Raw genomic sequence first — 15,757 nt, forward strand, 5'->3', positions numbered from 1 at the left:
TCTGAAAGATTATGATTTTGAATTGAATTATCATCCAGGAAAAGCGAACGTTGTGGCGGATGCCTTGAGTCGAAAGTCTTTATATGCAGCTTGGATGATGCTACAGGAGGAAGAGTTACTGAAGGCATTTCAAGGTTTGAATTTGGGAGTTAGAGAAGAATCTGAAATTTTGTGTTTGAGTCAGTTGCAGATTTCAAGTGATTTTAAATCAGAACTTCTGAAGGCTCATCAAGATAGTGAAGCGTCACGTAAGGTATTACCAGCAGTTGAACAGGGAAAACAGTGGAGAGTGTCAGAAGGACAGGATGGGTTGTGGAGGTTCAAGAACCGGATTATTGTGCCAGATATCAGAGACATACGACAGAGTTTTTTGAAGGAAGCTCATAAGAGTGGATTCTCAATTCACCCGGGGAGTACTAAAATGTATCAGGATCTGAAAGCGATGTTCTGGGGGCCATGCATGAAAAATGATGTGGCATTGCATATATCTAAATGTTTAACGTGTCAGAAGGTTAAGATTGAGCATCAGAGACCATCAAGGACCCTTTAGCCTTTGGAGATTCCACAATGGAAATGGAAGAGTATTGCAATGGATTTTGTGATAGGTTTGCCTAGAACCCGATCTGGTTATGACGCTATTTGGGTGGTTGTGGATCGACTGACAAAATCAGCTCACTTTCTTCCTATCCGAATAAGTTGTACAATGGAAGAATTAGCTCGAATGTATATTAAGAGATTGTCAGGTTGCATGGCGTGCCTTCTACCATTATATCTGACAGGGATCCTCGCTTTACATCAAGATTCTGGGGAGCTTTCCAGCGTGCATTTGGGACTCAGTTAAGCTTAAGTATTGCGTATCACCCTCAGACAGATGGTCAGTCAAAAAGAACTATTCAGACCTTGGAGGATATGCTAAGGGCTTGTGTTTTGGACCATCCGGCGAGTTGGGATCGGTATATGCCATTAGTAGAGTTTGCTTATAATAATAGCTATCATGTGAGCATCGGAATGGCTCCATATGAGGCTCTGTATGGCAGAAAATGTCAATCTCCGTTGTGTTGGTATGAAACTGGAGAAAGGAGTTTATTAGGGCCTGAGATGATAGCTGAAACGACTGAGCAGATAAAGAAGATTCGTAGTCGAATGCTTATAGCCCAAAGCCGCCAGAAAAGTTATGCTGATCAGAAGCGAAAGCCTTTGGAATTTGAGGAAGGGGAGCATGTTTTTCTAAAAGTTACACCAACCACTGGAGTGGGAAGAGCTATTAAGACTAAGAAATTGAATCCCTGTTATATTGGACCGTTTGAGATTCTGAAGAGAATTGGACCAGTGGTTTATAGAATTGCCTTACCGCCATATCTTTCGAATTTGCACGATGTGTTCCATGTGTCACAGCTTCAGAAGTATACTCCTAACGCAAGTCATGTTCTGGAACCAGAACCAATCCAAGTAAGAGAAGATCTAACACTTCCAGTAATTCCAGTGAGAATTGATGATACTAATATTAAACGATTATGCGGAAAGGAAGTATCATTGGTAAAAGTAGCTTGGAGTCAAACTGGTATCGAGGAACATACTTGGAAACTCGAATCATATATGCGAAAGGACTACCCACATCTCTTTTCAGGTAACTAGATTTGAATTTTAAGGGCAAAATTCTTTATTAGGTGGGTAGGATGTAAACCCTGGTTAAATTAGTAGATAATTAGTCAATAAATTAGTTTTTAATAAGAAGGATTAGAAATGTGAATATTATATTAAATTAGGGTAGAACTCATCGAAACGAGAATTTTGACACTAATTTCGAAAAAATGGTCCAAAATTGGACCAAAAAGACCGAACCGATTGAACCGGACCGAACCGGGCTATCGGTCCAACCGGACCAGCCCTTTTAAGTGAACCCAAGCCCTTCTCTCCCTCATTTGGCTGCAGCAGCGTGAAACACTTCCAGGGAGGGGAGAAAGCTTCCGTAACCTTACGGTCAATTTTCGATCCCCGTAACTTCTCCGTCCGAGCTCCAATCGCCGCACCGTTTGCGGCCACGCGTTCACCGCATCGAGCTCTACATTTCTACCAGAACAATTTTACTGGTAACTTGTTTAATCACTCTCAGCCCTCTTTTCCCCCAATTTTCAAATTTTCAATGGGAAGGTTGAATTTCTTTGATTTCTGATGTTTTAGGATCCAATTAGCTTGAGGTAAACGTTCACTCTTGCTTATGTGAAGCTTGAGTAAGGTGAGGATACGATAATTCTATTTTATTTTTATTGAATTTGAGCTTTGAGTATTAAATTGGATATATATGTGTTATGAATGTGTATTAGGTTGTGAATAAATAATTGGAGCTTGAAATTATAAAAACTTAGGCTAGATGACCATAGGATAAGTTGGAATGTAGGTGTATATTTAATGTTTAGTAATTTGTCGATGAATATATATTTGGTTGAAGTTTATTGGATAATTAGTTATTAATTTTGGATGGTGAATGTTGTTATGTTAATTTGGAGAGAATTATGGTTGAATGTTACTGTTGATGAACATGGTTGATTTGGTGCTTGTTGATTAATTAATGATTTGGTGAATTATTGATTTGAGGTATAACTATAGTGGAGGTTGTTGTGATAATGAGGTATTTTGTGTTAAAAGCCTAGGATTTGTGAACTATGATTCTTAGTTGAATTTTGGTTGTTGGATTTGAATATTGTATGAGTTTAATTGTTGATCTGAGGTAGATTTATTGTGGTGATTGTTATGATGATGAGGAAGGGTGTGTTGAATTGAAAAGAATGCAAGTTGGACCCGAAAAGGGTGGCAAAGCCCGAGTTTTAGATGAGATACAGCCAAAATTTTATAAAAATTAGAGATTTTATTTATATGATTATTTAAAAAGATTTAGATTCAATGGTTATATGGTTTGATTTAGAGTTATTAAGAAAATGAGCATGTTTTAAGTTTGATTTATTTAGAAAAGAATGAATTATGTTTTGAATTAGAACTATTGATGGCTGGAATGGGAGGTGTGATAATGAAGGATAAGGATTGAATATGATTGACGTATAATGATGAATGAAATGCAATTGAGAATGATGTGGATGTTGATGAATTATAATTGAATTATTTAAATGGCTTATGAATTTGAATAATCTGAGATATGAGATTCCCTGGATTAAGTGTCGTGGCTTGCCACCACATGTACCAGGTTGAGAACTCGATATTCTGTTGACCCTACGACGTAAGTGTGACAGGGCACTATATAAATTCCCAAGAATGTTACCCCCATTGAGCAATATTAACTATATGAGAAAAAGCTATGCATAGACTCTTGGGGATGCACGTCGGGGGACAGTCTAAGGACAATTCAGACTTGTCGGGTTGGCTGGATAACCGACAGATGAGCCTCATCAGCCATAGGACAGGCATGCATCATATGCATATTACTTGAATTACTTGCTTGTGCTTTAATTGGGTGTGCCTATATGTACTTGCTATGCTAAATGTGTATTTGTTACCTGTAATAACTGTAACCTTCTTGTGTTTGCCTTATCTGTCTATTTGTCTGTGAAAATGCATGAAGGAGTTAGAGGTATGGAGGAATGGCAGTATGGGACTTAGATTTAAGGTTAAGTTAAGTTAGGATTAAATATTTTTAGAAAAACCACCTTTTATGGCTTCTGTTTAATACTTTAAGCTCTATAATCTGAGTGTCAGCGTTCTAGGATTGCCTCTGGCATTCCCAGGACCTTATATATTATGTGTGTGACACCTTTACCATACTAAGAACCTCCGGTTCTCATTCCATAATATGTTGTTGTTTTTTAGATGCAGGTCGAGAGGCATCTCGTTAGGCGTTTGGGCCCTTGAAGCGGAGTGGTTACAGGGTTATTTTGTTATGCTATGATGTGTATATATGTACTTAGTTTTCTCTCCGCATAACTTGTTCTTTTGATCCTCCTAGAGGTTTATGGAGAGGCAGGATTGTGTATATGTTCTTTTGGGTTTTGGGATATGTATGTATATATATATATATATGTAAATATTCTCCGGCCAGTCTTGACTTCGCAGGCTGAGTTAGGAGCTTGTTATTTTGTATCTTTGGCACTCTATTCCTACTTCTGTCATCTTATGCTTAGTAGATATGGTTTTCTTAGCACGCAAGTCAACTCGATCCTTGAGCGTTGCGCTTTTATTTTGCAATTTTTATTTCCTCTATTCTTCAAGACTCCTAGCATATTATAATTCTTCTGCTATTATATGTACTCATTTTATTTTAGAGGTCGTAATACCACACCACCTCTGTTTTACGACTTAAGCGTAAAGCTTAGTATGGTAGGGTGTTACACCGAAAATGTATTGGTTTCATCGGGTTTAGAGTCGGGTTCAGGTCTAATAAATAAACCCGGTGTATATTTCGGGCCGGGTCTGGGTCACATCAAACCCGGCTTCACCCGGCGCATGTGCACCCCTAGTATTGCTAGTGTGTAGAAAGAAAAGATCTTCTACATGTGTAGAAGACAGATATTACTTCTGTTCATATCTTGATTTAATACTATGGTTCATGTTCAAATAAACTAAAAGACCCAATCTAAATATTGGTTTTCGCTACCCACCGACCTCTTTAGAAGAAGTCGGATTCGACACAAACTCCTTCTCAAAGAAGTCGGATTCGATAGATAACTGACAATAACACTTATTCAAATAAGTAACTGTTCCTGAAATCTCTCAACCTACTTCCAAGAGCTATATCTCAACTATCCTAAGATAAAATGATAGTTATCCACTTTCAAAAGTGGAACTACCCCCAATAGTGGTTATTAGATCACCACTATAAATATACTGACACCCCTCAGGTATCTTTAAGTTCCAATACTCTAAATCTGCTTACCCCCTTATTAACTTAGGTATTGGAGTATCTTTGCAGGTACTACCCCCTATTTTTCAAATACACAACTCGAACAGCGACTCTCGAACGCGTACAAGTCGGAGACCACCTTCTATTGATATTTGAGCCAATCCTTCAAGTCCAATCCACATATCTCAGATTACCTACGTAACAATTTCGTTAGTTAAAGTTTTTGCAAAAGATAAGTCCTCTAAAGGAGACATTTGCTGCAGTGGTTCAGGTGATGCAGAAGTTAGCCGTATGAATTAGTGCTATAGCTATGGTTAATTAATGTTTGGTTTTAGTGTTTAATATAATCAATACAAATTTGATATTTATATAATATATATGTGGGCCGGGTTTAATATGATAGACGGGTGTTGGTCTTTTATGCATTAGGTCCAATATAAATGTTTATTTAAAAAAAAGAATACTCTGATGACTTTAAGACAAAATTATAATATAATTTAATAATTTTTTTATAAAATATTAGAATAAAAATTAATCCTATTAACGTTTAAAATTGCATGAATAAAAAATATTATTAAATAACTAAAAATACTTAACTAATAATTGTTCAATTGTCTTAACTAAATTTTTAGTATATAAATTTTTCTCAAATTTATTGTTTTTTATTTTTATCTTATTTATTAACTTAACTTTTTATTAGATTAATTTTTTTACTATTTTTTCAACATTTAAATTGAAATTTTATATTAAAAGTTTTTTATAGTGATCGATCTCGAATAGCACTATAATAGTTACAATATTAATTTAACTTTTAAAATCTTTTCATATTATAATTTAGAATAAGTAAATTAATTTATTTTTTAATTTAGATAATTTTTTATTTTTTTATTTTCTATAGCACTTCTTAAATGTGTGGCTTTTATATATTAATATTAACTTAGATTTATCTTTTTAAACGTAAATTTTGTTAATGTACGAATATATAACAAGATTTATTAGGATTATTTTTTCTATAAAAAAATACTCTAAAGTAATAATATTAGTAAAATGGTAAAGTGATATTTTAATCATTTTTAAATTTATAACATTTACTATTTGTGAATCTCACTATCTTAATCTAAAGGTAATTAATAGTATAAATTAACTCTTTTTTTTTTAAAAAATGACTAAATAATTTTAAAAAAGTCAAATCCATATCATAATATCTCTTAAATCAAATGTTGCATATGTTTCTAGTACCTCTTGAACTGCTTATTTTTTAGCCAAATTTAATAGACCATCCAAAACAATTATCTATACTAGATTTAACTCCATGTGTTATGTAACACCAACATAAATATATAATTTTTTATATAAGAATTTATTTAATAAAAAAATTAGAAGTTAATGTAAAATTTATTTTCGTAAGTTATTTAGTTGTATTTAATTAGAATTAACAGTATTAACTAATTATTTACATTTAGGTGTCAAAAGTAACTATTTATACTATTATTCATTTATTCGATACTTGTAATTTATTGCAAGTTCAATATTACAAAACTGATGTCGATGCCCTTTAGAATTTTTTGATATCCTAAAGTCATCATAGTATTTTTTTATTAGGCCAATGTTATTTTTTTGGTACAAGTTACACCAATATTAATATAAATATCATAACCTGCAACATAGACAAAAAAATATAACATGTAACACTTCTATATATATTAAGCTCAATTGCTCAAAAATCAAGATCTACCTACTCGTATTAAACCGGACTTTTATATATATATATATATAGATAGGTAATTTCTACCCAATTTCTTTTAAAGTAACATGTAAATTATCTTCTATATCGTGATATATTTTAATTGAATGTTTAATTTTAGTTTGAGTTAATTTAACTCAATAAAAGTTAATATCTTAACTAAAATAGAATAAAGTTAACATCTTAATTACAAAATGACCCTTCTATATATATAATAATTGCTATAATTATCTTTTCTAGTGTCAAAATTGTAACAAAAAAATTATACATACACAAAATATCAGTCACTCACATCTTTATATATAACTACATACATTATTTCATATATTTTTAATACATATTTTAGAATTAACATATATTTACACAAATGATTAATTTAATAACTAATTTTTAATTTACATTATACACCAAAAATAGTTTAATATAATTCAATTATTGTTAAGGTTGCAACTCACAATCTTTCCTTCTCTCAAAACCATTATCTATGTTTCTAAGTAAATGATAAACATAGTTTGGTTAACTTTGTTCCATCATTATGTCGTTTCAATCATATTGATTATCGTCACTGTTAATCTCTCAATAATTATCAATTTTTGCTAGTTAATATTCGTTAAAATTTTGATCTATTGGAATATTAATATAGGTTAAAGGATAGAGTTAACATCTTAATTAAAAAATAATTTTATTTTAATTAAGATGTTAACTTTTATTAGGTTAAATTAACTCAAATTAAAACTAAAATCCAATTAAAATATACCACGTCATAGAGAGTAATTTACATATTGTTTTAGAGAAAGTTGGGTAGAACTCACCGTGTATATATATATATATATATATATATATTAAATTTGCCCTATTTATATTAAAGACTAATAAGAGATTTATTAATCATTATTTTAACATTATTTTATGTCAATTTCTGTACAACTGAATTGCTGCAAAAATTATCCTCTAAACTAAATATTAAAAGTGACTGTTGCATGATTATTGTACTTACATTGATAAAATTTGTAGCTATATGAAGACGACACCTATCTTCTATATATGTAGAAGGATTTTTCTTTCTACACGCTAATAAGGCCCTTTATTTATTTGTCATTCTCAGATTGAATAGATGTACAAATTAAATAATTAATTGCCAATTTAAATTATCATTGTCCTTTTTATTATAAATATGTAAAGATATGATGATCATACTCATGCAAGAACTAATTTGGTCGGATGATCGTTTTTGTTCTTTCCTATTGAACCTAAAGGTAGTTAGATATATTTTGAACTGAACTAAATTATTTAACAATTTATAATTGGGAGTCACTCAAATAAAGATGCTGAAAATATTTTTTTATAAAGATATTTTTTAATAATTAAAATTTAATATATATAATTGATTAAATCGTGTTATTTTTATCAAAATTAGGCTAGACAAATTAATCTGACCGAAAAATAGCGAATCAAATCTTGAACTGATCTAAATTAATATTATTTTTTATAAAAAATATCTATAATACCCTATTATAGAAAATGATTAAAATACTTCTATTATATATATTAATTTTGAGAATCTTAAATTTTAGTCCTTTATTTTTCTATCGTATGATTAGGATTTAAAATTTTTAAAATTAATATATATATATATAATAAGAGTATTTTAATCATTTTTTATAATAAAAATATTATAATTATTTTTTATAAAAAAATAATATTAATTTAGACTAGTTCAAGATTTAATTCACTATTTTTTCGATTAAATTAATTTGTCTAATCTAATTTTAACAAAAATAACATAATTTAATCAATTATATATGTTAAATTTTAATTACTAAAAAATATTTAAAAAAAAAATATTTTAGATATCTTTATCTAAATAAGTCCTTTCTAATTTCATCTCTAATGAAACATCATCTCTTCATTGAAGCAAGGACATATACACAAGTTGGATATAAATATATTATTCTGTTACCTAACATCTGTTTGGTTAATTTAACTCAATAGCTGGGTTAACCAACGTTAGTTAGACAAGGTTTGTATAAGGTTCCACCTCACTCTTTTTCAAAGTGTGATTATTCACTCTCTCTGTTTCCACTTCTCCAGATCATCAAGTTCCTTCGTCATCGCTGAGCACTCTCTGACAATGTCTAAACAAAGGTAGCTATTACTACTTAATATCCTCTCTATATATTATCATATCTTCTGATCTATCTCCTATAAGTTTTTCATATATATATGATTTATAGGTTGGAAGGCAAGGTGGCAATAGTGACCGGAGGAGCAAGTGGAATAGGAGCAGAAGCAGTGAGGGTATTTGTGGAAAACGGTGCGTTTGTAGTTGTAGCAGATGTTCAAGACGAGCTCGGTCACCACCTTGCAAGTTCCATTGGCTTGTTAGAGAAGGTGAGTTACCGCCACTGCGACATCAGAGACGAGAAACAAGTTGAAGAAACCGTGGCTTTCGCGGTGGAGAAATACGGAAGCCTAGACATCATGTTCAGCAACGCTGGAATTGCAGGCTCTATCTCTAACATACTTGATTTAGATCTGAACGATTTTGACAACGCCATGGCTGTGAATCTTCGCGGAGCAGCAGCGTGCATCAAGCATGCTGCACGTGTCATGGTGGCAAGAAGGACACGTGGATCCATAATATGCACAGGGAGTGTGGTTGCTTCGGTTGGTATTGGCGCAGCTGCTGGTGTTAGTTATACTGCATCCAAACACGGCCTTATAGGACTTGTGCGTTCGGCGTGTGGTGAGCTTGGCCGTTACGGGATCAGAGTGAATTCGGTTTCACCATATGTTGTGGCCACGCCTCTTGTGTGTAGAGCGCTGAATGTGGAGGCAAGTGAAGTTGAAAGTGCTGGTGGTGTTGGTACCAGTTTGCGGGGGATTGTGTTGAAGCCAATACATGTTGCGGAAGCAGCTTTGTTTCTTGCTTCTGATGAATCTGCTTACATTAGTGGACATGATTTGACCGTTGACGGAGGTTTCTTGGCCGTTAATCGCGGTATTGAACTCTCCCTAGCTAGCTTCAAAACTAAATGATATATGATTAGATGGAGTACTGTGACCCCGTGATTTTGTATTTTACTATTTTTAAATTATCATTTAATCTACGTCATTTTAATAAGGTGTTTACTTTAGTATAATAACTAATTTATACTTACCATAAATAAATAAACGAATAAATAATTGCCATATAATAAATTGTATTTTCTTACTTATCAGTTAGTTTTTATTTATTTATTTAAAAAATATTATATATACCAAAATACCCTTATAAATAATTATAAATAGATATATATTTTTATGATCAAAATATCTTTTTACAATGAGTTATGCTATAAATACAAGCCATTTTGTTTTACAAGTTTTACAAGTTGGACTAAGGCCAATTTTGGGTAACTAACTTAATTAAGCTCCTTTTGATAAAATAACTTAAACAATAAATGACTCTGTTAAAAGTAATTTATAAATAAGTTATTTTGTGTTTGGATTTTTAACTCTAAAAGTGCTTATTTTAAAGAAATGTAATGAAAAGTAGAAGTATTATGAGAGAAGTCATTTTTTTTAACTTCTCTATAAGCTCCAAAATAGCTTCTTAGAAAGTTGCAATTTGGTTTTGAAAATTGCACCCGACATTAATACTACTATTTTTCATAAGTCAAAAGTTAAAAAAAGCTACTTCTAGAGTTTCCAAACGGGCCCTAAGTCTAACAAAAACTACATTCACCCACTGGAGCGTGATAACACTCAACCATTTCCAAAGCGCGCTCTCACTCACCATTATAGAAGACCTTTCTTCTTCACGTGCCTCATTCTTCTCCTCCTCTTCCTTCTTTTTTTTCTTTTTCTTTGCGTTTTTCCTCCTTTTCCTTTGCGTGTTTCATCTTCATCGTTACTGTTGTTGCTGCTGCATTTTTGTCTTCTTCTCTTTCTATTGATTTTGCAACATTATATATTTTTTTCTTCTTTATTTTATTTTTTCTCCTAAGAAGAATTATAAGAAAACGAAATAAGAAGATGAAGAAGATGAAGTTGAAAAAGATGAGGAGGAGGAAGATGAAGAGTTTTGAATTATGCAGAACTTATCAGAATAAAAATACACCAAAAAATTCTTATAATACACTCAAATATCTTCGTGTTACATCCAAATATCTTCGTGTTACACCCAAATTTGCTGCAAATACAGAAAAATATTTTTTCTAGTATTGCATTTTTTTCTTCTTTTTTTTTTCTTATTTCTTTCTTTCTTTTAGTTAAATGAATGTAAGTTCATCTTCTTTCAAGTAATTTTGCAGCATTATGTGTTTTTTCTTCTTCTTTGTTTATTTTTTTGTTTTTATTCTTATTAAAAAAGTAAAATAAGAAGAAACTTGAGAAAGTAAAATAAAAAGGAAAAAATGAATAAGAAAAAAAAAAGAAGAAGATGGTGATGATGATTAAAAAAAAAAAAAGAAAACCAGTAGAAGATGAGGAAGAGGAAGATGAAGAGTATTGAATTATGCAGAACTTATCAGAATAAAAATACATCTAAAAATTCTTAAAATACACCCAAATATCTTCGTATTACACCCAAATATCTTTGTGCTACACCCAAATTTACTGCAGAAAAATGTTTTCTCTAATGCTATATTTTTTCTTCTGAATTGAACCACATCTTAGCCACTTGATTGGATTCAAAACAATAATCAATTTCGTTCTGGTTCAATTAACAATCTGAACCTCAATTATTTATTATCTTCAACAACAAGATAACTGATGATGGAGGAAAAAGAGAAAAAGAAAAGAAAAAAAGAAATTCCAATGAAAAAAGAAGGAGGAAGAGGTGGTGTTGATGACGACGATAACAAGAGAAAAAAATTACCAAGAAGAAGAAGCACGGAAAAAGAAGAGGCACGGACAAAAAAGTGAAAGCGCATGAATATAAATGACTTGTACGAAAAACACTTGTAAGTGGAGAATAACTCTTTTCCAATATATAAAATTAAAATCAAATCTTAACTTAATAATTTCAATAAAAAAATCAAAATTAAATTTTCAGAATACAAATTAGAAATTTGTTTATCTTCTCTTCTGATCTGTTATTTTTAGGAGGAGATCATGATTCCAATACAAATACAATTGAGAATATCATAATTTTCTGAAAAAATTTTCATCTCTTAACACTACCTAAGATTAAAATCCCTCACTTCCAGCAATATTATAATCTGTCGCTTGCGTGCGTGTGAATATTATAATTTTGTTAGTCAAAATAAGCAGCTTAAAAGATCAACGTTAATGTAATTAGCCAAAACTTAATGAAACTTTAGATTCATTTTCATGATCTAAATGGCAAGACTGTAATCTACAAATAAGCATTTGATGATCCTCATCCAAAATAAAATCAAAAGAAAATGACATCAAAGAACACCCTTTTCCTCCAACAGTGTTTTCTTCTTCTGACTCTGTTCTGCTCTCCCTGCATCCAATGCAAAGAAGCAGTGCAACCCCACAGGACAAAAAAAAACTCCTTCAAATAAAAAATGACATCAACAACTCCTACGTGCTGGCTTCATGGAACTCCGATGAGGATTGTACCTTGACATTGGCAATTCAATTCAATCTTAGTTTCTTTGAATTTATCTAATATTTATGAATCATTGTTCATTGATATACTCATCCATGCCAGTCGCCGTCATGAAAGAGTAAAGTCGCGTGTTTCTTTTTCTTTTTCTGAGTAGGTTAAGATTTTATTTTAATTTTGTTTAATGTAAAAAATATTTTGATCATGATAATAAAAAGGTTATTTAATTTTATAAGAAAATTGATCATATGATTATTTATAAGAATATTTTGGTATATTTATTGATATAATACTTTAAAAAAATACAATCTACATGGTAATATTTTATTTGTTTATTTTTTTATCGTATTGATATGTATAAATTAGTTATTTTTTTATAAACAAACATCTTTTAATAAATTCAATACCTAAACAAAAATAGCCAATGAGTTATAGTTCAAATGACATAGTCTCTTCATATTCATTTAAGAGGTTGCGGGTTCGAGTCTCCTATCTTTAGTAAAAAAAAATACCTAAACAAAAATGATAACTAACTAATGTTTTTTATTTTTGTATATTTAAATCAATTTTAACTAATTATTTATTTGTTTATACTAAAAATATTAACTTCTAACATTTTTATACGTTGTAACATATAATAATTAATTAATAATTATAATAAGAAAAATATTATATGCACGATTTTTTCATTTATGTTATATATTTTTTACTTCTGGTACTAGAAATTATTGATAAAAAATAAAATTTAAAATTTTTTTTTTTATACATAATTGTGTAAATATAAATTTTTCTATTGAATGAAGCCGTATTCTTTCTAGCATAGTAGCAATGTAGCGTATAGGACTATGGGAGTGGAACGGGAGCATGATCTCATACATTTTTTTTTTTTATTTTGGTCCAGCGGATTAGACAGTCCCAATTTTAGACATTTGATCTCATACATTTTAATTTATTCTCCAATTTGGATGGGCCTAGCCCTTAACTAAAAGTTGGGTGTTCCAAAGAATTGATGTCAATTCTAAATTTACCAAAAACGCCGGCAATTACGAAGGTGCGGGTCGGATTTGTGCGGCCAACACCAAAAAATGATGCACAAATATTCATATCATAAGCATTTTAAAATTTATAATTCTCACAAATAAAAATAGATAGAGTTATTAATTTTGATTCATGGATAAATATTATAATACAGATTATTCATACCCAACCCCAAAATATAAGTCAAGTCCGATGCGGTTAAAAGGCCCAATCCAGTAGGACGGTCTCGTCTACATATCCGACCTCTTCTAAAAGGTCGAAATAGATTAACACAGGCAGCTCGTATGTAACTAAGTGAGTAACTGCCTTCTAAAATCTCTCACCCACTTCTAAAAGGGAGATCTCAACAACCTTAAGATAAATGGATGGTTATCCACCATCAGAAGTGGAACTATTTCAGCGGTGGTTATTGGTTCGTCACTTATAAATACACTGACATACTCAAGTAAACTTAAGTTTCAATACTATAAACTTGCTTAACCCCTTGCTGACTTAGGCATCGGAGTGTCTTGCAGGTACCACCCCTACTCAAACGCATTAGTACAACTCGGACGGCGGCTCCCAGACGTGAACAAGTTGGAGACCCCCATCTTCCAACGTCTGGGCCTCACACACAAGCCCAACCATAATTTGGTTTCAGGTAATCCACGGAACATTGGCGCCGTTGCCGGGGACCTGGAGATCGACGCTCAATGGTGGACGACCAACGTGAAGATGGACATACTGCGTCTGAATCAGATCAAGAAGATCAGGATGTAGTCAACAACGACCAAGCCTTAATGATACCCCAGCCAAGAATGGAGGAGCCGCATGGGGAGGGGCCCCTCCGATAATCAAAGGAGAATCCCATCTGAAATTCGCCTCCCCGAAGGAGAGAGACAGCCTCACGGTAACGACCTCATGGGGTGGTTAAAAGGGCATCAAGACCGACTTGAGCAGATGGAACAGGAGTTAGAACGACAGCGTGAAGCAGAGAGAAGCTTGAAGAGAGAGATCAAGAGGCGAAGGGAGCTAGAGGATAAGCTCTCGAAGCTAGAATCCAATCTCCGGAACAAGGATTCCCGCATGACTCGGGAAGACAGCCCTCTGGGGGGAGAGGATCCATTCACGGAGGATATCATGCGGGCTAAAATCTCCAGAAACTTTAAAAGCCCTGACATAAACCTATATGATGGAACAACTGACTCAAAACATCATCTGAGCAACTTTAAGAGTCGGATGTATTTAGCAGACGCTTCAGACGCTACTCGCTGCAAGGCCTTTCTGACAACGTTAACCAAAGTAGCCATGAAGTGGTTCGACAGCTTGCCCCCTAGGTCGGTATCCAACTTTGATGATCTTTCACACAAATTCCTTACCAGATTTTCCATCCAAAAAGACAAGATCAAGCACACACCCAGTCTACTCGGTGTGAAACAGGAGGTTGGAGAACCCTGAGAAAATACATGGAAAGATTTAACAAAGCGTGCTTGGAAATTTAAGACTTGCCCACTGAGGCGGTGATAATGGGACTTGTTAATGGTATCCGAGAAGGACCCTTCTTCCAGTCCATATCAAAGAGACACCCAACTTCCTTAAGTGATGTACAAGAACGAGCTAAAAAGTACATCAATATGGAAGAAAATGTCAGGTTACGAGAACCAAACTGGTGACTTGGGAACCCCCACCAGCCAAAGGAAAAGGAGAAGGAGACCAAGAGAAAGGATGAAGTCGGACCTGAGAAGCCCAGAAGATATCACACTTATACTCCTCTACGAGTTTTTCTAGTGGATGTCTACAAGAAAATCTGCTATACTGAAAAGCTTTCTCCCCACGTCCCATTAAAAACAAAAAGGGTGGAAGCTGTAATGATACTGCGAGTATCACAAACTATATAAGCACTCCACAAATGATTGCTACAACCTAAAAAATGTGATAGAAAAGCTGGCCAGGGAAGGTCGGCTAGATAGATATCTCATGGAAAGGTCGGACAATCATGGGAAAAAGAAGAGAGATGAGGAAGACCATGATCGGAGAGGTCCGCCCCTGCAGACTCCAGAACGACATATTCATATGATATCAGGAGGATTTGCTGGAGGGGGGCTAACCAAATTGTCTTGAAAAAGACATCTGAAAGAGGTCTATCAAGTCGGGAGTGATGGACCCGACCTCCCAACCATCTCTTTCACCAAAGAAGATGGACAGGGAGTCATACCCGGGCATGACAACCCGGTGGTAATTACAATGATCCTCGCCAATGCTCATCTACACAGAATCCTGGTAGATCAAGGGAGTTCAGCTGACATATTATTCAAGCCGGCATTTGATAAATTGGGGCTAGACGAAGAAGAGCTCAAAGCCTACTCGGATACACTCTTCGGGTTAGGAGACGCTCCTATCACACCACTAGGCTTCATCTCCCTACACACAACTTTTGGAAGGGGGCTGAAGTCTAAAACTTTAAGCATCGACTTCATTGTTGTTGATGTAGCCTCCGCTTATAATGCCTTGATAGGCCGGACGACGCTAAATCAGTTGGGAGCGGTTGTTTCCACCCCTCACCTCTGCATGAAGTTCCCAACACAGG

General features: G+C 33.2%; 1 protein-coding gene and 1 long non-coding RNA gene across 2 annotated transcripts; both read left to right on the forward strand.

The window, feature by feature from the left end:
* Positions 1 to 1,922: 1,922 nt before the first annotated feature.
* LOC140179704 (uncharacterized) lies at positions 1,923 to 4,082 on the forward strand. The gene is made up of 3 exons (XR_011873508.1): positions 1,923 to 2,090; positions 2,182 to 2,236; positions 3,820 to 4,082. It is a non-coding gene; the product is annotated as an uncharacterized lncRNA (long non-coding RNA).
* A 4,501-nt stretch (positions 4,083 to 8,583) lies between these two features.
* Positions 8,584 to 9,717, forward strand: LOC112758240 (short-chain dehydrogenase reductase 3b). The gene is made up of 2 exons (XM_025806854.2): positions 8,584 to 8,738; positions 8,828 to 9,717. The coding sequence occupies exons 1-2, from the start codon at positions 8,725 to 8,727 to the stop codon at positions 9,630 to 9,632; spliced, it is 819 nt and encodes a 272-aa protein (XP_025662639.1). The 5' UTR covers positions 8,584 to 8,724; the 3' UTR covers positions 9,633 to 9,717.
* The last annotated feature ends 6,040 nt before the right edge of the window (positions 9,718 to 15,757 follow it).

The sequence above is a fragment of the Arachis hypogaea genome, chromosome 16 (assembly GCF_003086295.3).
Source record: "Arachis hypogaea cultivar Tifrunner chromosome 16, arahy.Tifrunner.gnm2.J5K5, whole genome shotgun sequence".
Taxonomy (NCBI): domain Eukaryota; kingdom Viridiplantae; phylum Streptophyta; class Magnoliopsida; order Fabales; family Fabaceae; genus Arachis; species Arachis hypogaea.